This window comes from Triturus cristatus, chromosome 7 (assembly GCF_964204655.1).
Source record: "Triturus cristatus chromosome 7, aTriCri1.1, whole genome shotgun sequence".
NCBI classification, from domain to species: domain Eukaryota; kingdom Metazoa; phylum Chordata; class Amphibia; order Caudata; family Salamandridae; genus Triturus; species Triturus cristatus.
The window spans coordinates 364,016,913-364,042,333 of NC_140590.1; the positions used below are offsets into that span (position 1 = coordinate 364,016,913).

Genomic DNA, 25,421 nt, shown 5'->3' on the forward strand with positions numbered 1-25,421 from the left:
ATGTAGGCACACCTACAGGGTCTGGGGACAGACGACATACACGCAGCCACAGTCCGCAGTCCTCACAACCCTGTTCCTCCAAACCACTCCCCTTGGCTCCCCTGCCAAACTCTCATCCAAGGAGATCTTTATGGGTGAGCTGGACCTCGCCCCCACTGAGCGACCACCCCACAAGCGGGTGAGGAAGTCCCCGGGCACGGGAGTTGAGTCCCCCACCAGGTCGACCCCCTCCCCCAAGAGCGCTGCACCCCATCCCTCACCCACCACACCCTCTGTTGACCCTGGGGAATCCTCAGGTGCAGGGGTTCGGATGGAGGCACTGGCAGCGGTGTGCAGCACCGAGCTCGCCTCCACCTTTGGTGCTGCTCCAACCCCTGTGGTGGATACATCCCCCCCCTGCACCCACAACACCTACCCTTCCCCCTCCTGTCCCTGAGGTGCCTGGTACTGCCACAGATGATGCCCCCCCTGGTCGACAAATCTTGAGGTTCCTTTGTGCAGGCAAGCTAGGGGTAGACGCGGTCCCCTAGTCACCCCTTGGACTTGAAATATGGACTGGCCATTGGCACCTGTAAATAGTCTATTTTTGGTTTAAAAAAGTTGTGCTGAATAAAGCCTTTATTTTTACTTTCAACACTATTGCATTTCAGGCACTTGATGTTGGTGCTGAGGCTCCTGGAGTTGGTGTTCTGGTAATGTGTTAGGGTTCAGAGAAATGTTTTTGTATGATGGTCATGAGGTGGACCATGGTATCTGTGTGCCATCACAATGTCTCTGCAAAGAATCATTGGTAGTGTGTAAGAATGAGGGTTACTCCGAATTCATAGTAAAAGTAGGTTTATTCCAAGAAAGGATCCCATCCACGGACAGCAAGCACAACAGCTGCTTCAGGTTACAGTCCTCAGCTATCAATGAACAGTCCCTGCTATTTACATCATAACATTCTAAAGTCCATAGCAACAGGCTTAGAACTCCAGGATGCCACACATCTCCCTTCCTAATAAATAACAAAACAAATGTACATTTCCAAAAGAACAAAGTAAATTACAAAGTGTAAATGCCTACTTACAGCAAAAACCAGGAAACAGTCTGGTATAACTTATTTGACAAAATCACTTAAATACTTTGGAGAATGAGATACCCTGGAAGACTTCCGAAAACCATTGGGTGCATTCTGGGTTGGAGCTGACACATTGGGTGCATTCTGGGTTGGAGCTGACACATTGGGTGCATTCTGGGTTGAAGCTGACAGACCAGGTGAATGGTTAGACTTAGCAGCAGCAAATTCTTTTCTAACCACCACCACCCTGTTCAAATTCCAAATGCGGTGATCAGCAGTCTTAACAGCATTGTTGAAAATCTTAATGACCTGAATTGGCTTCAAAAATGCTGTAGAAGACTTTTTATTTGAAGGATTTTTTATTAAAATCCAATCTCCAACCTTGACCACTGTTTCCTTCACATTTTTCCTTAAATCATGAATTACCTTTCTATTCTCAATTTTCTTTGACTCTGCTAGCTGCCAATCACTTTTCTCATTTTCACTAAATCTGTCCGGTTGCATGTCATTAACCCATGGGGGAGTAACAATAGTATTGGCACACCTACCTCTAAAGAGCTCAAAAGGCGTTCTTTTGGTGACAGCATGTGGTGACAATCTATAGACTTCCACTTTCTTCCAAACTTCAGGGCGCCAGTCTAAATTAGACGATTTAGCCATCTCAATGGTTTCCTTGAGTACACGATTAAACCTCTCAACCATCCCATTTGTCTCTGGGTGATACAGTGAGGATTTTTTATGTCTAATGCCATGTTTAGACAAGAACACCTCCATTTCCCTAGAAACTAATTGGACACCATTGTCCGTAAGAATGCTGCCAGGTATACCTTCCCTAGCAATGAGCTTCTCGAGGAACGATATGACATGCTTCGTCTCAATTCCACGAGTGATAGCTATTTCTGGCCACCTGGAATAAAAATCAATAAGAACCAGTATATACCATTCTGTACTAGCATGACAAATGGGACCAACAATGTCTAATCCTACTTCTTTCCATGGTCCATCAGGACGATCTCTTATGACCATGGGCTGTACTTTAGGTTTGGCTACTCTCTCACTTAACGCACAATCAATACAGTCCCTAATTTTCCTTTCAATCTGTAAATCCATTCCGGGCCACCAATAGGCTAATCTCAGTCTTTCTTTTGTCTTAGAAATTCCTAAATGTCCTATGTGAGCCAGTGAAATAAGCTCTTCCCTAATGGAACTTGGAGGGACAAGTCTCATGCCTCTAACAAGAAGACCATTCTGTTCAGACAGTTGATCCTTGACATGCCAAAACTTCTCTAAGATTTCGTTACCTTTGGGTTTAACTCTCCAGCCTACATTAATACACTCCAGTACCTTCTTTAGATCAACGTCAGCCTGAAGAGCTTCCTCCCATCTCACTTTGTCAATGATGTTTTCTTCAATAACACACACTAATTCCTCATCTTGCTCATGCTCATCTCCATCTCCCATATCATCTTCGAGAACAAGGCGAGAAAGTGCATCAGCCACTTTGTTCTCTACCCCAGGAAGATACTTGATGTCAAAATTATAATCTTGTAGGCCCACAACCCATTTAGTGATTCTACTAGAGACAGCATCAATGCCCTTTTTCTTGAAAATTTCGCACAACGGCTTGTGATCAGTCCTGACCTCAAACACACTACCCCACAGTAAATTTTTAAGTTTCTTCACAGACCAGTAAATAGCCAGAGCTTCTCTTTCCACTACTGAGTATCTCTGTTCTGCTCCCCTTAAACTCCTTGACAAAAATAAGATAACGTCATCCTTGCCATCTACTCTTTGAAGAAGAACTGCTCCCAGGCCTTTCAGACTGGCATCAGTTATTAGAATCGATTTTTTGTCAGGGTCAAAGCTGCTTAACTTGGGGGCTGAGTTTAACTTCTGTTTAAGAAAACAGAACTCCTTTTCACATGCGTCATTCCAAACAAATTCACAACCCTTGCGCAATAAAGCTCTCATATTAACACACAACGAGGCAAAATCCTGAACAAATTTACTATAATATTCTGCCATTCCTAAAAAACTCATTAATTCCTCCTTATTAGTTGGAGAGGCCATTCTTTGTATCGAGGTGATCAAACCCTCTTTCGGCAATACGCCACCTTCTGAGATAGTATGGCCAAGATAATCAATGGAACTTCTCCTAAATTTGCATTTGTCAATCTTAACAGTCAAACTAAAATCATCAAGTCTGCTCAACACCTCTAAGAGTCTAGCATCATGCTCCTTATTGTCCACTCCAAAGATCAATATGTCATCCTGATAAATTCTGACACCACTTAGGCCTTCCAACACATTCTCCAAAGCCCTCTGAAACACCGACGCAGCTGATACCAAACCAAACGGAAGCCTAAGAAACCTGTATGTTCCATAAGGAGTAACAAAAGCAGTCAAATCTTTTGAATCCTCATCCAATCTAATCTGATGATATGCCGATCTCAGATCTAGTGTGCTAAACACTTTTGCCCCTTTTAACAACATTAGCATGTCAGCTATTTTTGGTAAGGGAAACCGATCAACAATTACATTCTTATTCAATTCTCTGAGGTCCACACACAAACGGAGAGAGCCATCAGATTTTTGTGCAGCCACAACCGGAGCAATCCATTGCGTTGCCTCAACTTCCTCAATAACTCCTTCTGCTTTAAGTCTCACCAGTTCAGCTTTAACCTTTTCTCTAACGGCAACTGGGACATTGCGTACTTTACAACAAACAGGTTTCGCATCCTTGACTAAGCGAATGTGATGAATGTAGCCCCTAAGACAACCTAGATTAGCACAAAAAACCTTAGGGAATTTCTCCCTCAACATGCGTGAGAATTCATTGTCAGAAATTTGATGGATGCTTGAGATTGATTTAGATTGGAAATTCTCTTTTAGAATGATAGATGGTGAGGAATTAGGATCTAAGATCACCCCCAGATCTTTTTGGTGAAACCAGCTTAGTATGCTATCACCCTTTTGCGAAATATACACTTTTGCGTTAGTTAACCTGTTCTTATAATCTATTAGGCCCCAGAAATAGCCAAATAAGTGTATTGGTTCACCACCATAGGCATACGGTCTAATGTCTGGATGAAAAATTTTAGTTTTATGTTTCATTTCCTTGAGAAAAAATGCCTTTGATATTATGGTGATCTTGGCCCCAGAATCGAAAAGAGAAGCAAGTCAAACAGCCAGAAATCAAGAGGAAGGATGATTTCCCTGCCTTCTTTTTTTTTAACAATTTTAAAAACAGTACCTTTGAAACGTAGAAGAACGAATCTTTGATTCCTGAACTTGAGAACGTCCTTCTTGCGTTAGTGTTGAGATCCTTCCGTAGCCATCCTCTGTCGCCAAGTGTAAGAATGAGGGTTACTCCGAATTCATAGTAAAAGTAGGTTTATTCCAAGAAAGGATCCCATCCACGGACAGCAAGCACAACAGCTGCTTCAGGTTACAGTCCTCAGCTATCAATGAACAGTCCCTGCTATTTACATCATAACATTCTAAAGTCCATAGCAACAGGCTTAGAACTCCAGGATGCCACATAGTGTGTGTTAATTTTGTTTAGAGACATTGTCCCAAGGAGTGTTCCTTCCTCTGTGGCACCTGACATCTTCCCTGCAAACAGTTGCACAATTGTTGTGCTGACCTGTGTCAACATTTCCTATGTTTGTGACGGATCCCTTCAACAATGGCCATGCCTGCTCACCGATGTCTCCTGCTGAATCGTCTGTGCCATCCTTGCTAGTCACTGTATTTGTGTTTTGAGTATGTCAAAATGCATTCATGGACAAATTCCCCCTTTTCAGCACTATGCATGTGTGTAATCACGGCCTACCACACAAATGGTACTTGTTATGCAGGGTATTTGGGCACCTGACTGACAATTGTGGGCATTGTATCTAGGGGACTTCCACCCTATTCCTTCCATGAGAGACAATGTCTTGGTGGCTGGACCAGCACCTGGACATTCCTATCAGTCCTGGGATGTGCGTGACAGTGTGTGTTCCCTTTGGCTATCTTAGTTTTGTAGGCAGTTACATGACTATACAGTCTTGTGGCATGATATCAGGGTGTGTATTGTGCTGCATCCGCCATGGGTGGGTATGCCTGTGTTATATGTCCTCACACCCACATGTGCTGTGTCATGCAGTGTGTGAAATACATTCCATCCTCCTGGGAGTGGGACACTGCTGTCAGTTATGTGTTGTCATAGCACTATCATCATAGTCCAAAGTTAGGGATGCGTCCATACCACCATGTAGGTGTGGTCATCTGATAATGATGTACACCCCCCCATATCTCTGTCCACTGCTGGGAGTCGTCTGCACCCACCCCCATGTCTCTGTCCACTGCTAGGAGTCGAGTCATGTGCACCCACCCCCATATGTCTGGACACTGCTGGTATTCATCTGCACCCACCCCCATGTCTCTGTCCACTGCTGGGAGTCGTCTGCACCCACCCCCATGTCTCTGTCCACTGCTGGGAGTCCTGTGCACCCACCCCCATATGTCTGGACACTGCTGGTATTCATCTGCACACACCCCTCATATTGCAGGCCACTGCTGGGAGTCCTGTGCACCCACCCCCATATGTCTGGACACTGCTGGTATTCATCTGCACCCACCCCCATGTCTCTGTCCACTGCTGGGAGTCCTGTGCACCCACCCCCGTATGTCTGGACACTGTTGGTATTCATCTGCACACACCCCTCATATTGCAGGCCACTGCTGGGAGTCCTGTGCACCCACCCCCATATGTCTGGACACTGCTGGTATTCATTTGCACACACACCTCATATTGCAGGCAACTGCTGGAAGTCCTGTGCACCCACCCCCATATGTCTGGACACTGCTGGTATTCATCTGCACACACCCCTAATATTGCAGGCCACTGCTGGGAGTCCTGTGCACCCACCCCCATATGTCTGGACACTGCTGGTATTCATCTGCACCCACCCCCATGTCTCTGTCCACTGCTGGGAGTCCTGTGCACCCACCCCCATATGTCTGGACACTGCTGGTATTCATCTGCACAAACCCCTCATAGTGCAAGCCACTGCTGGGAGTCCTGTGCACCCACCCCCATATGTCTGGACACTGCTGGTATTCATCTGCACACACACCTCATATTGTAGGCAACTGCTGGGAGTCCTGTGCACCTAACCCCATATGTCTGGACACTGCTGGTATTCATCTGCACATACCCCTCATATTGCAGGCCACTGCTGGGAGTCCTGTACACCCACTCCCATATGTCTGGACACTGCTGGTATTCATCTGCACACACCCCTCATATTGCAGGCTACTGCTGGGAGTCCTGTGCACCCACCCCCATATGTCTGGACACTGCTGGTATTCATCTGCACCCACCCCCATGGATCTGTCCACTGCTGGGAGTCCTGTGCACTCACCCCCATATGTCTGGACACTGCTGGTATTCATCTTCACCCACCCCAATGTCTCTGTCCACTGCTGGGAGACCTGTGCACCCACCCCCATATGTCTGTCCACTGCTGGGAGTCCTCTGCGCCCACCCCCATGCCTCTGTCCACTGCTGGGAGTCCTGTGCACCCACCCCCATATGTCTGGACACTGCTGGTATTCATCTGCACACACCCCTCATATTGCAGGCTACTGCTGGGAGTCCTGTGCACCCACCCCCATATGTCTGGACACTGCTGGTATTCATCTGCACACACACCTCATATTGCAGGCAACTGCTGGGAGTCCTGTGCACCCACCCCCATATGTCTGGACACTGCTGGTATTCATCTGCACACACCCCTCATATTGCAGGCCACCGCTGGGAGTCCTCTGCGCCCACCCCCATGTCTCTGTCCACTGCTAGGAGTCCTGTGCACCCACCCCCACATGTCTGGACACTGTTGGTATTCATCTGCACACACCCCTCATATTGCAGGCCACTGCTGGGAGTCCTGTGCACCCACCCCCATATGTCTGGACACTGCTGGTATTCATCTGCACCCACCCCCATGTCTCTGTCCACTGCTGGGAGTCCTCTGCACCCACCCCCATGTCTCTGTCCACTGCTGGTATTTATCTGCACCCACCCCTATATATGTGGCCACTGCTGGGAATCCTCTGGAGCAGTAGACTGCTGGCCTGGACCTACACACACACCAATATGAAGGTAACATGCAGGGCCAGTCCGTAAGCCCACATTCCTGGCTTGTGTACGCCTCGTATCCCAATTGTACTGGTGCCGTAGGGGTACGTGTGAAACGCACCGTACCCATGCATTCATTGCGTGTGTACGGTCCGTATGACTGTTCTACTGGTGCTGTAGGGGTACGTGTGGAACGCACCGTACCCACGCTTTCATTGCGTGTGCACGGTCCGTATCACTGTTCTACTGGTGCCGTAGGGGTACGTGTGGAACGCACCATACCCACGCATTCATTGCGTGTGTACGGTCCGTATGACTGTTCTACTGGTGCCATAGGGGTAGGTGTGCCACGCACCGTACCCACGCATTCATTGCGTGTGTACGGTCCGTATGACTGTTCTACTGGTGCCGTAGGGATACGTGTGGAACGCACCGTACCCACGCATTCATTGCGTGTGTACGGTCCGTATGACTGTTCTACTGGTGCCGTAGGGGTACGTTTGGAACGCACCGTACCCACACATTCATTGCATGTGTAAGGTCCGTATGACTGTTCTACTGGTGCCGTAGGGATACGTGTGGAACGCACCGTACCCACGCATTCATTGCCTGTGTACGGTCCGTATGACTGTTCTATTGGTGCTAGGGGTACGTGTGCAACGCACCGTACACGTCCACTTCCGTTCTTGCGGTATGCAGGGGTTGCTGGCCACGCCCCTCCAAGTGACCAGACCCTGGTGGTAATGTATGGGCTCCATATTATAGGTTTTGCTTTGGATATGGGGTATGTTTCCTGCCCCTCACCCCCCCTGGCCCCTGGGTGTTGTTCTCACTTTCTGCGGTGTGTGCGTCGCGTCCGGTGCACCAGGTCATAGGCTAGGAGGACCGCGATGACACGTACGACGGGGTTCATGGCGTGTACGTCGCGTACCGGGGCTCCGGTGCGTAGCGGTTTGCGTCGGACTCTGCTTTTCCGGCTGTGTTTGGCTCCCATAAAAAAAGAGCCGTACGGAGTGACGTAGGGACGAATCGTACTTGCTGGGCCGGAAACCGCTGATTGAATGCATCCGGATGACGCGTACAATCTGTTCTGGATCAGAATCGTTGTTTTTTTTACCCGTACGGTCTTTTGTACGAATCGTACGGAAATAGGCTTTCTGTACGAATCGTACTTCCTAGGTTGTACGGACAGTTTACCAGGTACAAGTGGTACGGAGAAAACGCTCCGTACAACGATTCGTACAGCATTTCCCAGGATTGGAATCGGCCCCTAAATGTATTTTGCTTGATAAATTCAAGGGAAATGTATGCAAAGATATCAGTGGCATTGCTAGCGGAGCCAGATGGGGCCTGTGTCCCAACATCATTTGCACAGCCCTACCCGTCCCCACCTCACCACCACAGCGGTCTGATTTGCTGGGACGAAACATTAAAAAATATATATACTGCTCCTTGCCACACAATATGTCCAACTACCTTTCACTGCTAAGCAACGATTGATAGTTTGAAGAAATATATGTAGCCAATATTTGGTTAAAATGTTTAATTCAGACTGTGTGCCTGTGTAAGTTTATATATAGATGCGACACAGGCAGAAGTGCATACAAAGGCAAATTTAAACATTTTAAGTAAAGATAAGCAAGCGTTTACACATATATGTGTAGACTTTATTTACAACAGTCCTCTGTAAGTGGCCAGTTTGAGCTGCACCCATCCCCTAAATATCACTTTTAGTGCCGTCACGGGATATACCAGATTCCAACGTAAAATGTCTTTCGCCCCTCGCACACAGTTTTATGGTTTCTACAAGACATTTTCTACTGGAGTTCGTCTCAAGGGGGCAAAGATGTTGCTAAAAAGATTTAACACCCATAATAAAAAGTTGTCCTGAAATTAGTAGGTCCATGTTCCAACCAAAGCCCTCATTGTGCACATGCAAAATCAAGTACGGCGATGGTTAAGGCAGCATTAGGAAGCTGCTGCTACAAACTGGAGAGAGAAAAATGTGCATGTTTGAAATATTGGATACCGATACGACTGAACCGGAAACAATAAAAACTAGACGAGCACAAGAAGAATCTCCCCAATTATTAGAACATGAGAAAGAAGTGCAAAATGGAACCTTCACATTTGGAATTCTGCTAGTTTAAAAGCCCTGCTCATTAATATAAATGTATTGTGCTTGTCCTTGAAAGGGCGAGATGCAAAACCTCAGCATGCCCATATAAAGCAAACAAAAGTTCTCTAGTACAAACATTTGCTGAGGCCAGCAAGTGCAGGAGCCCGGGCGATAAACCTTCGAAGCTTGTGTGCCTGTGCTGGAGCAAACTTATCTTTTGTGATGTCCTTAATGGGTGCATGTTCTTAGTGCATCTAAGCACGCTTTCTAGCCACACCTGCATTTACAGATTACATCAACTCGGGTAATTCTTTTTTGTGTCTACTATGTCCAGGCAGACATGCGACCAGTCTGGCACAAGTCAGGTTTCGTAAAACAGACAATGAATGGCCCGGTCGGTCGTAGAGCACATTCCAATGACTTCAGGGATCATTAAACGCCTATAGAAAAACTGTAAAAGCACTGATCTCAGACGGTGGATTTTATGAGCATTCTTCCTGCTTTTGTTAGGTTGGTCCCATTTTTTGTCATAAAATAAATCCTAAATAAAATAGGACAAAAAACTAAACTATAATATTTACGGCCAGTCTGCTCCTGTTGTAAAATGTAAGTATAACAATTTGAAATCAGTTTAAGCAAAATAAAGTCCCCTGCTAAAATCTGCTCGTTTGAGGGATTTCAGGTAATCAGTTGCATGTCTAGTTCGAATATGTTAACGAACCCGGATTACAAAGTATTTTCAAAACAACCTTGAAAAATCAAAATGTCCGCGAGCTCCTGGCCTCCGAGACATAGCAAGCTTCGGAAGCTCTCTGCTCAATGCCCTGCCAGGCAGGCTAGCGGCTACTGTGTGATGAGTTAATTGCCAGCTGTCTGGGAGATTACCGCCTTAAGAAAAACAGCTCTTTGGTGTTTAATGTGTCTTGTTTGAAGGGGAGGGGAGTGGGAGTGGAGGCGGGGGAGGTTGAAGGGGGTGCGTTTCTTACATCAGCATTTAAGGCAACGTTTATTTCTAAGTGACTATGGGAGTTCGGGAAGAAAGACAGACTGTTTCAAACGCCCTAACCGCAGACTCTGGGAAGCTCAGACAAGCAGTACATTCGGATCTAGAACCGGGTGAAGAGCCTGACTAGACAGGAAATGCCCACCCCATCACCCAGAAACATTGCCCACGTGGAGCACAGATTAACAAGCATTGGCCGCGCGCACGAGAACAAGCATCGCGGCACTGGCGCTTTACTTTGAACATTAAAAGTAAAGAGCTGGTGCCGCGATTATAGCGAAAGTAAAGAAATAGATGTTTTTTTCTATTTCTTTACTTTTGCGAAAGTGAAAGTCATCACGGTTCTAATGACCTGTGAAAGACAGATGGCGGCCGGCTGCGCGCGTGCATGCCAGCAGCACATTGAAAACTCACCTACTAAATGTCTCTCCGAGCAGCGCATGCACGCTGACTCAGTGAGACCTAAAAAGGACACACTCATAGGGAATGCAAGATTAAGTAAAGTATGTGGAATGTGAGAAAGAACAACATGGTAACCTTAACGCTTTTATACTCATTATACAGAAATCAATGAGTGTTTTTGCCTGAAAAGATGGAAGGGACCCATTTTAATGGCCATTACAAAACATAAGCGGTATGGTTTAAAATGACCACATCCCCCAACACACAGCCGTGGTACACATTTTATAAACTATCCTGGTTTATCAAATAAGGAAAACAGTTGATAAGGATCACATTAAATGTTTTCATCCCCACACATCAACCAGTTATTGCAGTATCTCCAGGAATGGTGCACTCTCCCACCTGGGGAAAACAATGTTGTTCAAAGAAAGACAAAAAAACGAATGTAGCGCTTCACTGGCAAACTCTGTAAAGTGGTGCTGATGTGTTGGGTGTGAATAAAACCAATCTGGACACTTTGTGACAACTCTGTCTTGCTTTATTTAGAATCTCTCCTTCCCGAGGCTGCACTTTGAAATAGAAACACGTCAGAAAAAGAGGACATTTCAAGCAGAAGTGTTTCTTTCTCTTTTGGATCCATTTCACAGCGGAACGAATGGAGGAAAGGAGAGGAAAGAGAGGATAAAAGGCGTTTCTTTAAGTCACGGTTTTCATTCAGCAAATCAGGAGGAGTGAGACAGGGGCAGAAAGAGAGGAAATAAGAGGAACAAGCATTGGCATAGCCAATAGGTCTCGTCTTTGGGACCTTATAAGTGTTTAGCCATGCAACAGTTGCATAACTAAATACTTATAAGGTCCCAAAAGCGAGACCTATTGGCTATGCCAAGCGGCCGTGAAAGTGAAAGTAATCACGGTAAAAGCGGCGCGCGCGCCCGCGCACCTATACTGTAGCTCTAGGCTGGCCTGGTAGCACTTTTTGGAGCCCTCTCAATAAGTCTCGCCAGACCAGCGCATGCGCTGGGTCAGGCGAGACCTAAAAAAGAGAGAGGGGGGGCAGCTGCCAGCAGCAGAGCAGGAGAAGTGGACACCGTCCTTGTCTTCTCTGGGCGAGAAGGAAGAGACAGAGGGGCATATCATCAAGCAGGGCGTTACAATTATCGCCTCTTCAGCGGCAGAAAACTGCCGCTAAAACGGCGATAATGGGCTTGATAATATGCCCTGGAGAATTCCAATAGAAGCCCATGTTGACACCAGAACATGGGTGTAGTAAGCAAGTCCACATCCAGAATGTAGTTTCAAGTAGATTTATTCAAGTTGGTTACAAGAAGTAAGTTCAGTAGTATTCAGCAGTGAATCAGTAGTGTATCAGCTCCACCAGGAGCAGCCAGCCAGGCGCTCAGCCCTTCTCCAACTGTGGGTTCCATAGATGAACATTCCACATTACATCATCTCCACAGTGTTCCACTGGTTGAGCAGTGAATGGCAAGAACAACACTATACCAAGATACTACAATGGGCTTCTATTGGAATTGCCGATTCCTGCCCACTTTCCACCACTGACCCCCAAGATCATTTTGAAAATGTTGTGTGTTGTGTGAGTGAAACTGTCACATGGGGAAAATTTCTTTGTGGCATTCGACTCATGAAGAAATAGGTAAGGATGTAGGGATGGAGACACAAAGGAATAATGAAAGGACAGAAGGAAGAACACATAAAACAAAAAAAATCAAAGAGCGCAATTAAAAAAGAATATGGGTGACAAAACATAAGACAATGGAAGGTAACTAGAAAGAAAGAGAAAGAAAAATTGAAAGAACTAAATAAAGGAAAGGAATAAAGACAGAGGGTACAAATAATAATGAATGCAATATGAATAAGAAAGCTTAATAAAAAGGGAACGACAAAGTGAGAACAGAAAATAACCAAGCAAAGAACGTGAGGAAAACATAGTATCCGTGATCATTATCACGGATCTAACATCTGACTGGAGACCGGTGCTTGGATTGATCTGTTCGCAATGGGTAGAAACCGAGAGTATAAAAGAATGGAAACGAGGCGGTTTTGTGCATAAAAGACGTAATCAGGCTGACCTGGAAATCATAAAGCGTGAAGGAAGCGCCCATATGGAACCCGAGCGTCTCGCTTCCACAGAGGTGGCTGCGGCGCTGCGAGAGGCGACTTTAAATCTGCTGTTTCATGTGCTCTCTCCGGCGGTAACAAGACCCTGCCCTGCTGCCATCTTGCATGAGGGTAAGGAGCGCACAGCAGATGCTGATTTCACGGTCCGGGGGCCTTGACGGCCCATGCTGAATTAAAATTGGTCTCGGTCAGCAGAAACAAGGCAGGGTTCACCTGCGACACATGTTATCCTGGCCTGGGCCCCCCACTCGCGCTCAACCCTCTGTGCGCCATTCACCAGAACGAGGCATTTTATTTCAACATCTTTGGAAACCATTTGTGACTCCTCTTCCGTTTGGCTCTATGACGCCAAAGCTGAGCTTTTTCTCCTTGAATATTGCTGATGGGAACGGATGTCTTGCCTGTTGTTCACATTGTCTTTTTTGGGCCATTCAACGATCCGTAGCAAACTTGCTCAGGGCTGACTGCACTTCGATGTGGCCTAAAGAAAACCAAACATTAAGTCACTGGTTTGCTTGTGATCCCCAGAGAGGGCCTCTACGTGCTAGCTTTCGGCTATTTACGAGTGGACAAATGGGGTGCATCCATTTGGGAGCAACAGATAAACCATATGGCAGACAGCAGAGCAGAGGAGGATTTGGCAATCAGATCTTTCCCTAAGGGCCGCCCGCCTCTGCAAACAAGTTTTGAATGGGATCAAATGTTCAGTGAGCTACGTCTCAGTCGCTGGCCACAGCTGGACTGCAGAAAAACATGTGGTAAGCAATGCATTTTAGATGGTACTAGAAAAGGAGCTAGTGCCCAATCCCAGAGGGACCTCGTGGGACCTTTCCAAAGGCAGGCTTTCCATGTAATTGTTGTGTCAGGCACCTCTGCCCGCACATTGGTGAGGGGGTTGGAGGAGCCGAGATGTGTTGCATAACCGCAGTGGTCCAGGCGGAGTGTAGGCCTTCGAGGAGGTTGTCCAGGGGTTGGGCCCCAGACCCCTCATTCCTTTACTGCAAGACAATGAATTTCAGATGGAATCGAGGATTTTCACACTGAGAAAGTGGAACGCTGGATCCTGATTGGTGAACTTGAGTTTACATCAACAAATCACTTTTTAATGTTCAGTACATTGAATATTTTTTTTAGAAGCAATAACTGTTACAAATAATCTAGAACCTAACACTATTTTCTGCATCATAGCCACAGAAGGCACTTGGCTTGATTTACTGCTCCTTTCTACGATGTCTTCCATCCTAGACTGTTCTTTAAGTAACATCCTTTGCAAGTTTATGGATGTCAATTCATTAAAGTGTGAACGGTCACAGGAGTGACATTATGTCTTATTTGACCTCGGATGACATAATTGGATTGACACTCCAACTCTTAATGCCTCATTTTCACAGTTCAGGCGCTATTGGCGAGTACAGAAAGTAAACAGGGCCCCTACATTCTGTTCCTACAACTGTCTTTGTGACCACTGAGACCAGGGATAGCAAGGGAAGTGCTCAAGGATATGTCTAAAAGATGCTCACATGCATGTTTCATAATTGGCCACTCAATCTTTCAAAGATGATAGTACTGCATCCTTTGGCACGCTTCCGCACTATGGGATGTGGGTATCCTCCTGTACCTGGAATGACTGGGGGACATTTTAAGGTTAGAACTTCTATCCTTGGCTGCCGCCTCTGTCACTTGTCGCAAAGGCCCATTTTGTGCATGAAGGACCATTGTGCAACACTTCTTCAGCTGAAAAATCTCAAAAGAATCTGGTTGGTGCTTAGTCTAAGGGCTGCTACATCATTTGCTTGTTTAACCAAGGAAAGATTTGACCTGGAGAGTGAACTGTTTTTCTACTCCCCAGATGTTATCCCTGCAGACTGGAGCTCGAAAGATAATAGGGCTCCCAGTTAAAACCTTACGTTTGGCAAACAGATTGGTTGACTCATGGTATTTCTCTGAGACAATCAATCCTAGGGATTGGTGCCAAAGACAATAAAAGGATTCTTCAGTTGCTTTAGAGGATGGAACAGATGTCAAAGACATTGAGATGAAACTTCAATTACTATTGCAGACAGGTGGCAAAGACAGAATGGTGGACAAGTTGGGTGCCCCTCGCTTCAGAGCCTAGCCATCCACTCATCCATTGTAATTATCAGATGTGCGTGCTTACCAGCACATGGTGCAGCTCCAGCTGCAACTTCCTTGTTGTCCCTGCCTGGTATTCTGAGAGACAGGCTGATGATCACTCATTTAAGCTGCAAAATGAGGTTGCTTGATGCTGAGTCAAATATCTAAAAGAGTGGACAGGGCAATGGCAATAGAGCTCGCGGGCAGAGGGGCAATGATTAACCAGTTCTGATCCTTGGAAATGAAGGTTTCCAGCACAGCTCAGTGACCTATAGTTTGGGCTATAAGCATCCTTGTGGAGGAAGACCACTTTCAGCAGATGTAATAGGTTCAGTGAGGATTGGACTACTTCTTCAAGCAGCAGTTTGTCCAACTCAGGACTAGTGGTTCCCTTCCACCATCAAGAACTTTAAGCATCTGTTTCAATTGAGGGAGATCTACATAGATTGTGGTTATGGTGATGATCTAACCACAGAGAAAAGGTGTTGAAGTAAGTCTACCCTTCATGAATATCACTCCATTACCTAACTACTCTGTCCTATGTAACACCTAGATCTTGGCCAAATGTCTAAGCAGTCTCACAAAACAAATCTGACAAGATCTTACATTTCCACTCTTGCTGTAAGTTCAAGCGCCTCATGTAAGCACAAGTGCAATAGCAAGAACATTCGATTTTTGGGTACGTGAAACGTACCAATGTAAAAGTGATAACAAATGTTTGGAATACGTGTCTGTAAATGGAAATGTTGAGATTCCCAGATTGGTAGGCCAGCACCTAAAGTAATCTAACATAATAAAGGAAATCTAATTGGTGTAAGTTATTACAGCCTTCTCACAAACAGATGCTCAAATCTTTTAACTCAAGAAAGTGGTGATATAAGAGCACAAACAATGGCACAGAGTAAGAAAACTATGTAACAATCATGTTCCCAAACATTATCATGTTCATTATCTCCTATTCTAATCTGACTGCATCCACCAGGACTACTGCTGGTCACATCACCTCTCCATATTAAGCTCACCAGCCCACAGAAGCACCTCCGTACAATGTAACACCAAAGTTCACTCATCTTGGATTATCTCACACCTACCCAGATGTAGACGCCTCTCAGCTTTACCAATTAGTTGGCAAAGAGACTTTTTTTAACAAATTGTCAATGAGTTTACATTGCTATCAGACCATGAAAATTCACTGGTTCCTCCTATCAACATTCCATTTCGGGCACAAAGGCCCAGATTTACTAACATTTGACAAAGCGAAATGCAGCAACACAACTTGTGGCACTATGTCAACCTCTCCTCTGTTTGCCCATCAACAAAGCTCACTCTCCTGAACTATAAGATTTCAAAGTTTATTATCAAGTAACACAGCACACAGCAGCACCGACAGACGCGATTCGACACAACGCTTTTCTCTATATGTTTATATATTTACATATATATATATATATATATATATATATTACAGATACAAATTAATACTTGATACATTTATTAAAAAGAGCAGCACTTCCCCTTTGCAGGTATTACATATTTTGATTGACCATTGGTGATGAATGCCTATGAAAATAAAGAGATTCATCAATCAATTTTTCAGAGAGATTGTTAAAAATGCCGGAGACTCTTAATACAGGAGACTTTTAAATAGATCTTGAGAGGCAAGTCTGGAAAATAATAAAGATTATTTAATACATCTTTGATTTGTGGGGCCGAATATACAAATAGGGGTTTTCAGGTCAGAACGGGTGCAAATATTCTGCAATTGATCTTGGGGTGGATGGAAAAGACAATTTAATTTCTTTAGTGGTAATTTAATTGAACTGTCAGATGCTACAGCAACCACAGGGATTGAGAGTTTTTATGAATGATCTTAGGAAGCAAGTGGCCATGAAACTTAACAAATTCATCAACTAACATTTTGGATTGAATGCCAACAACAACAAGGGCATTTTTCAATTGATCTTTAGGATAAGCCTCAAAGAATTATTCATTAATCTTTAGAAAACATGTCAAAGACTAGACAGGCATTCATTGATTGATCTTGGGACTGTGGGGTGACAAATGTAATAAGGAGATTTTTTAATTTATTCTTAGGGAGTAAGTGATAAATTCAGTTGAGAGAATTTTATTCTCTCAGGTCTTGATTACTGGTGCTATAGCTAATATGGGGATGACTAAATTGCTCTTTGTGGGAAAAGTGGCTAAGACTATCTGGATATTCTTCAACGGATCTTAGGGATGCATGCCAAATACACTAGAGGAATGTTTAACTGGTCTTGGCGGAAGAGCGCTAAAACCATAAACAGATTTATTGATAGACATTGTGGACGAGCGCCAAAGACCTTAAGGGTATTCACAGGGGTATGAGAGGCAATATATTGGAAGATTTCTGCAGTATATACATGAAGTATGAAGAATGAATGAGTCCAAGTCGATGCTTGTATTCCTTAGTTGTTTTTATTCTTGATGTGCTCAAAATTCAATACAGCCAACGCGTTTCGCCCAGACATGGGCATCTTCAGGGCTGTTAAAATCATACAATAGATGTAAGCTATATTAATTACAAATCAATTGTATTGGCATGTGTTAGTAAGGTGCAACTGGAAGGTAACATCTTAATGTGCTGGGTGGTTTGTGGAGAGAACGGAGCAGACAGGTGTCATGAGTAGGAAGAGGACCCATTTAGAAAAGAAAAGAGGGGGTGATGGCTAATGTTAGTGAGAGGAAAAACGAGTTTGGACTGAAACGAAAGTAACCAGGTAACCCATTAAGGCAAAGGAAAGGGTGAAAAGAAAGGCTGAACCGAAAGGTGGTATTTAAAAGTCCCAAGAATGGCTTAGAGAAAGATTCAAATAAAAAGGTAGTGCTTACCAAGGTAAGAAAACGTTACAGCGCCTTTGGGCAGGATGAGTGTTGACATAAGGTTTGTAAAGTTCCGTGACTGAAAAGTCTGAGTTAAAGAAACCTGAGAAGGTAAGAGAAAAGAGGGGCAGAATCAGAAATTAATTATAGCTTACATCTATTGTGTGATTTTAACAGCCCTGAAGAAGGCCATGTCTGGGCGAAACGCATTGGCTGTATTGAATTTTGAGCACATCAAGAATGAAAACAACTAAGGAATACAAGCATCGATGTGGACTCATTAATTCTTCATACTTCATGTATATACTGCAGAAATCTTCCAATATATTGCCTCTCATACCCCTGTGAATGTTATTATAATTTATGGTCATTTGGCAGCTGGCCATCTGAGGCGGGCAAAATTTCACCACTTTTCAGTGACTTGTCTTGGCAGTGCAGTCCTCTATAACCCAGCTGCTTTTTTCTTGTTTTAGTAACCTTAAGGGTATTCCTCATCTTCAGGCTCTGGCATATGGAACCAAAGGGCAGCAAATGATCATTATGGAATGCTAATAATTTGTTTTACATTTACACACCATGGAGATGGCTGAAATCAGAACCCTGCATTTCCAAAGGCATGTATGTGGTCTTGCACCTTGTCTGTAGCATTCTAAAAGTAATTTAGAAAAAAAGAATGTGTCACTGCCTAAGTAGCTAACCAGAGCCTCCTTAATCCAGATCGACTCTATCCAACAAGTCCTGTTTTATGAACATAGCCAGTGCCTGTATTAATGTACGTTTAATAACTGTATATATATAGGGGTTCCCCTGATACTAAATGGAGTTCCTAAGCCAGGGACTGCAGAACAATTGTCTTTAAAGAATACTAAGGCAACTATACATAGAAGTGTTATGTTTTTAATGGGGGCATTACAATGAAAGTTACAAGACCCAGAGTAAAAAATGAAGTTGAAGTATTTATTATATCAAAAATAGCTAAATTATATAAATACATACATTTCAATCAATATATAATATGTTGTTGAATTGATTAAGCGAAGAGAGATATATTGTCATTACTATACACTAGTACAACCCTTCTACTCAATTCATCCATCCTCATTCATCCTTTATATTGTTTATTTGTGCAACATATTTCATTATTACAACCTTATTTTGATCAATTCTTCTTATTTTTCTATGTAAAAATTTCATAATTGAAATCTCACATATAGAATATATTCTTCTATTATTTAAACCATGACAATATGTTTTACTTAGACCAATTTTCCAATGTTCTTAATCATTGATATTCGTAATTCTTTACTCTTATCTGCTCCTTAGACTACCTTTTTTGGAATTTGGATGTAAAACTGTGATTCACCGACAGGGAAGTGGATTTATGTATGGTAAAAGATGGTCTCACTGCAAATATGGGATATAAGGTGGCACATCGGAAACATGTCATGGATCGATGCACACGTTTTGATCACAAATTATGAGAGATAAGGTAGCACAGTTGGAACGTGACATACAAACTAAAACAGAGTCGTTATTAAAATATCTTAGAGGGTTTTCATGACCCCTACCCAGATTTTCCTTTTTCTATTATATATATTTTTACAGGACTCTTTCCATGATACATGGCTTCCTGATGAAGGCTGATAGCAAAAACGTGCATAGGAAATGGGAATATAAAGCCATGATGAATATGAAAGACTAAATTAATACAGTCCTCACAATTTGAGATAATACTTCATCAAAAAATGATTAAGAACATTGGAAAATTGGTCAAAGTAAAACATATTGTCATTGTATAAAACATTATGAAATGTTGATATAGCAAAATAAGAAGAACTGATCAAAATATAGGTGTAATAATGAAATATGTTGCACAAATAAACATTGCCTAAGTATTCTTTAAATATGTATGTACGTTTGAACAATAAGATACTGTAGAATTGTTGTGTGAACTGTTGGTACGCATCTTTTTTATGATATAGTATTCACTCTAAGCAGAAATGTGAAATCGGCACACTCTAATGCCATGATGATAGTGATTTGATGCACATTATCTAAAACTGCAAAACAATAGTGCAGTATTGGCAGTAGTGTGTACTAGGAAATTGTATTGTCACACCCACATGCAAGTGCTTTGTATTGGGACATTATGTATTACAGTATTCCTATAGAAATCATAGTGATTGTATACAGGATCCTCTGGCACAGTATAAGGCATTAGTGTATCATGTGGATTTAGCAAGTTATTGAGCAGCATCCTTATGTTATTTTTATTGATCTATATGTGATAGGGCAGCACTTCCACAGGAATTAGAGCAGTACTTCTACAGAAATTCTGTACACTAGGAAAGTACTCTACTGTATTCATAAGGCAGTATTTTTTATGTTAGCATGAAGTCCTTCAATATTCATATGGGAATTGTTTCTCATGCGCTAATCCTAAATTGTTCACACTGCCACCCTTAAATGTCATAGGCCTGTGAATATGCATTAGGTGAGTTGCGGTTGCGAAGTTTTCCAAAACACAACTTTGTGAAAACATTTTTTAAACTTTGGCAAAGTTGCAATGTACAAAGCAGGCAAAGCTTACTGTTGTCGGAGTGGTGGCGCATGCATCTAATTTAATGCTGAGGGAAGTCCCAGCATGAGACTTGTGAATGACAGGAATTAAAGGTACACTGCTGCAAAGCAGTGGCTATTGTGATTCCGTACTATTACTAAGAGCGACAGAGTTAGCACAATTTTGTATAGTCTTAAACTCTGTCCATCTTCGGAGGGCATCCAAGGAAATGGATCAAATAGAGAAACGTCTCCAAGGCAAAGTCAATATTCAAAAGGAATGCTGACTTTGTGAGGCTTTTCACTTGAAGGTATTTATTTGCATAGCACGCTATACCAGGGTATGGTTGACTGTAAATGACTGGAAGGGAGCAGGTGGATAGGAGACATTGGAAATGAGAACCAGTTGAGAAGAAAGAAGTGGACAAAAAGGGGGCACCTTGAGGATGATGTTGTCTACCAGAACATGCTACTGCTTCATCAGTTAGGGACATAGTGCATCATAGGCATGGAGGTCTTCTGCACCTGACTGACCAATGGCGAGAGGGAAAAGGAGAGCCTAGGTGGAATCAGGAGACATGTCAGGGCAGAGGAACCAAAGAGGAAAAGAGGCAGGAGGAGGAAGAGTGAAAGAGAGTTAGAAATCATAGTTCTTGGTTCAAGAGATAATAGAGCCAGCCAGTCTAAACTTACTCTGAGTAAACAAATATTACCTTCAGTAGAGTCTCAACAACACCAACCTGTATCCCAGTGCTGCACCAAAGGAATATCAGAAAGTAGGAAAATTGTGTAGCCAAAATCAGATATTAACCATACAAGCATAGTAGCACAGGGAAGTGCAACATTCCTATACAAATTCTATACATCTGGTTCAGTGATATAGCCCAGTGAGGAGATCTAGTCTAGTGACTTAGTCATCCAATGGAGGGCCTGGCAGCCTGATTTCTAATTCTACCTTCCTCACGTGACCAAATTGTGTGATCCTGGATAAGTCAATCTTTCCCCGTAGACTTTAGTTGCAAGAAGTGAGAACACTGTGAATCAGTATCATATTAAAAAAGTGAAAATTTGACCTTATGCATGTTCTTTTTCCAGCTCATTGCATGCTTTTGACCCCCTCCCCAGCAACATCACAGTTCATTCCTTAAATCAACTTTTCATATGTGAAAAAGATGCTCCAGCCAATGGACAAGGAAAGAACAAGAGACAGAGAGAAAAATATGGTTTTATTACTTTTTGTGCTTTCGTTATCAAACAATGAAACAGTACAGCATGCATCATCAGCCCTGACAGACATCCCTTGCCACCTCTTGTTCATTATCAAAGGCACAGTGAAACAACCCAGCTCTCGACAGAGGGAGCTTCTCCCCCGACTAGAAGTGTTCTCTTGGACAAGCATCAATTCCACCAGGCAGGAAGAGGAAGAGCATCCCTTGAGGAGTACCTAAGGCTCGCTGGTATTCTTTCAAGCAGCTAATAAGAGCATAGAATCGCAATGAAATCCGGTGGTATGGTGGTGGGCAACAGGATCATTACCAACTTCCATCGAGGGGCTCGGAGTACAGAATTCCGTTACTTTTCTGAGACTCCGGCTCATTCAGTGATGTTATGTAATTTTATTATGTGATGTGATATGATGTTATGTTATGTTATGGTAAGTTATGCTATGCTATGCTAGTATGTGATGTTATGCTATGTTATAGCACACGTTTTCCCATTAGGATGGCCTTGCAGCTGTAGAGTCTGATTTCCGGTTGTTTGATTTGGATTATCAGTAGTGCAGGGGTGTACAAAATGCCGCAACATGCTGCTTTTGTGTGTTTGATTCGATGTATGTGTGTTACGGTGGTGGAACTGGGCACGCTCTGGAAGACCTGATGGTCCATAATAACCACCACTTTGAAGTGGTAAGGACTAAAAATCAGAGTCCAGTAAGGCTTTATTGAGATTGTGAGGTTACCCAGCAGGCCATCACCTTTGCAAGGCCTCTAGGACTGAGGTAATCAGAGGCATGTCAGGACTTAGCCTCCTATCTTTCGGAGAAAATGGCTTGGTAGCAAGCTACCCATGTTCACTAGAGGTCTGCCAGTGCTGCCAAGAGCAAGGCGCAATGGAGGGACCTGGAGTGTGTGTTTCCACAGGTGACTGGAAATGGAACTGAAGGAAAGTGGGGAGTCTGTATAGAGAGAAGGCTTGAAACAGGATGCAAATGATGATGCCTGCACACATTCCGAATAGGATCTGGACACAGCCTGGCACTATGGTGTCCCCCAAGAACTTGTCAGTTTCAGGCAGTGAGAGCAGCAGGGGCCAACCAGGAGGGACTGAGATACAAGGAGAGAGAATTTAGCCAATCCAGGATAGGGATGGATAATTAGATCCAAAGGCACTGGAGCCATTCTAAAGTCCAATCGCTCGTTGCAGGTCACAAATCAACAGTGTGAGCTGCAAAGCTTTATATTCCATCCTCTTTAGGATGGGAATAATCAGGATCCACTTAAGAAGAACTTGGAATCCTAAATGTTCATTCACTCTAAAAAGTTCATGTAAAATGTATCCCGCATGACCCAACCTCCTGGTAACCCAAGCGAGTTTGAGCAAGAAAAGGATGGCTCTTACATAGGTAGGAACTGCTCCATCCTAAAGTACTTTTCTGCATCAATGATAGTCAAAATATGGCTCATCTTCAGACTCTGCCAGAGCCTGCTCAGACCCCCTTGCACTTCCCACGACGACTCTGCTGCTGGAAGCGCCGGAGCTTGTAAGCCCACACGTCGCGCCATGGCAAGGCCATGCTGTTCTTGTCCACCACCAGTCGGGCGGGATCTGGGGATTCCTCATCGTTCCCAATGATCAGGTAGGATCGGCCCACTTGGACCCTCAGGCAGTCGCAGGCCAGGTCCTGCTCGGGGACCCAAAGTGGCTGGTCGCCTCGTCTGATTGGCACCCTGCGTTGGCGGTACACTGTCAGGACCGTGGCCGTGAACTGCCACCACTCGCCTGATTTTTCCATGGCAAGGAGCTGAGCTCGTAGGACTGAAAAGAGAAAACAAGAAAACACAAGACTTACTGGATGGTAAGCAATCAATTCAATAGCCTTTAAAGTTTGTTCTACATTAAAAAAAAATGCCTGCTATTGTGCACTGTAAACTGAGTGGCACAGTGAATAAAATTTTTAACTGGACTGGAGATGCAAAAATAATTGATGAGCTGGAACAATGAGTTAAAACAAACAGCAAGGGAAAGAAAGAGAAGCAATCTCCAGGTAGGTGAAAGAACTTCTGTAGATATAAAGGAGTAAATATGATAATGAATGGTTGGGGCGAGAAAAGTAAGTGAAACTGAATATGAAAATGAAGAGACATCATTACAAAACAAAGAAGGAGGAAAATGAGGAAATACGGAAGAAATGAATAAAACTAAATGATCGACAATGTTTAGAGAGTGGAATGGAGATGCGAGGGAGAGGGAAAGAGCAGGAGGTATAGAGAGGGATGGAAATTATATAAGCACATGAGGGAGCCAGGAAAGAATGGAAGACGCAACGAAACGAGGACAAAAATGAGGAAGAAAATAAGGAATGAAGAAAGAGCGAGATTTGGGAAGGAGACAAGGAAGGAAGGATTAAATAATGTGAAAAAGAAAGCAAGGAAGAAATCAGGAATGAAGGAAGGTATGGTGGGGAAAGCTAAAATGAGTGGGAAAGTAAGGAATAGTTAAAGAGTGAGAAGGAGGGAAGGAAGAAGAGAGGCGAAATGATGTCCTTCACTTTGTGAGAGATGCAAAAGCTGTTTATTGATACGATGACGAAGTCCAAGGAACTACTGTTGCTGTCTCTCTTTCAACGTAACTGTCCATGGGAGACAGTTCTTCTAAAGAATATAGAACAAGTGCAGGGAGGACTACATACACCATTGGCGTAACTAGGCCTTATGCTGCCCGTGACGGCCCCTGCATTTGCCACCCGTGGCAGCTAAATGTAAGAGCGGGGGGATGAGGTGCTGGCGATTCCTGCCTTTGCCGCCCCACTACGGCTACAGGTAAGACCAGGGGGAGGCTGCCGCCCCCAAAACTCATACCGGCAAGGGCGGACCACCCCCCACTCCCCCTTTCTATGCCACTAACATACACAGCATAATATGGGGAGCAGCCACACATTACAGATCCCACAGATACATCAGTAGCGGCTGGCATAGATCAGGGGTTGTGAGGTGAAGAAAATAAAATAGACTTACCTCTCCACGGCCGTATCTCTCCTCCGCTTCTCTTCCGGACGAGTCCCGGAATGGAAGCAGGAGACACACAGGCTCCCCTAAGCCAATCACAATGCTTCTATCACCATGACAGCAGCAGTGTGATTGGTCTGAGCGCTGTGGTTTGCCACTCAGACGAGGACTATGTGCCTGTGCATCTTCTCCACTCAGGCTGTAATACAACTTGGTGAAGAACATGCAAAGTGTGCATGACTGTTTGGTCGGCCCAGAAAGTATCCCGACCACTCCTTTCCCTGGTCTGTGAGAAGCCCCGCCCTACCAAACTGCCTCAGCAGGGAAAAATAAAATGATAATAACACTGTATTATTATCATTTTATTTTCTCTTTTTTGCACTGCTGAAAAGCTGTGAGGCGACGCTCCTGTGCCTTAGCGGAGGAGCCGCCGCTGAGCTATATATGAAACCCAACCAAAGGGAAGGGGAAAGAGATGCTATTCCAGTGGGAGCTGAGAAAGGATACTCAAATGGAAGGAGGGAGGGGATGTAGAAAAATGAAGGTGGTGAGGAAGGGAAGGTGACAGATGAAAGGGAAAATAATCAAATGGACCAGGGCAATAGCAGGAAAAGAAGAAAGGAAACATACAAGAAGAGGGGAGAAATGAGGGTACTGTTGGCAAGGAAGGAACGATCTTTAGAAAGAAGGGAATTAAAATTAAAAAAGATTAATAAATGGATAAGTGTCAGGGTAAGTGTTAGAAGGAAGTAGAAAGCAGCGCTGTGGGTGGGACAAAGAAGGAGCTAATTTGGCTATATGGACAAGAG

General features: G+C 44.0%; 1 protein-coding gene across 1 annotated transcript in view; it reads right to left on the reverse strand.

Moving 5' to 3' along the window:
- Positions 1–21,593: 21,593 nt before the first annotated feature.
- Positions 21,594–25,421, reverse strand: part of LOC146809682 (netrin-1-like) — a 250,479-nt gene continuing 246,651 nt past the window's right edge. The window contains exon 7 of the mRNA XM_085616529.1: positions 21,594–23,422. Coding sequence (XP_085472655.1) covers positions 23,094–23,422 — 329 coding nt within the window. The 3' untranslated portion in view covers positions 21,594–23,093. The remainder of the gene's footprint in view (positions 23,423–25,421) is intronic.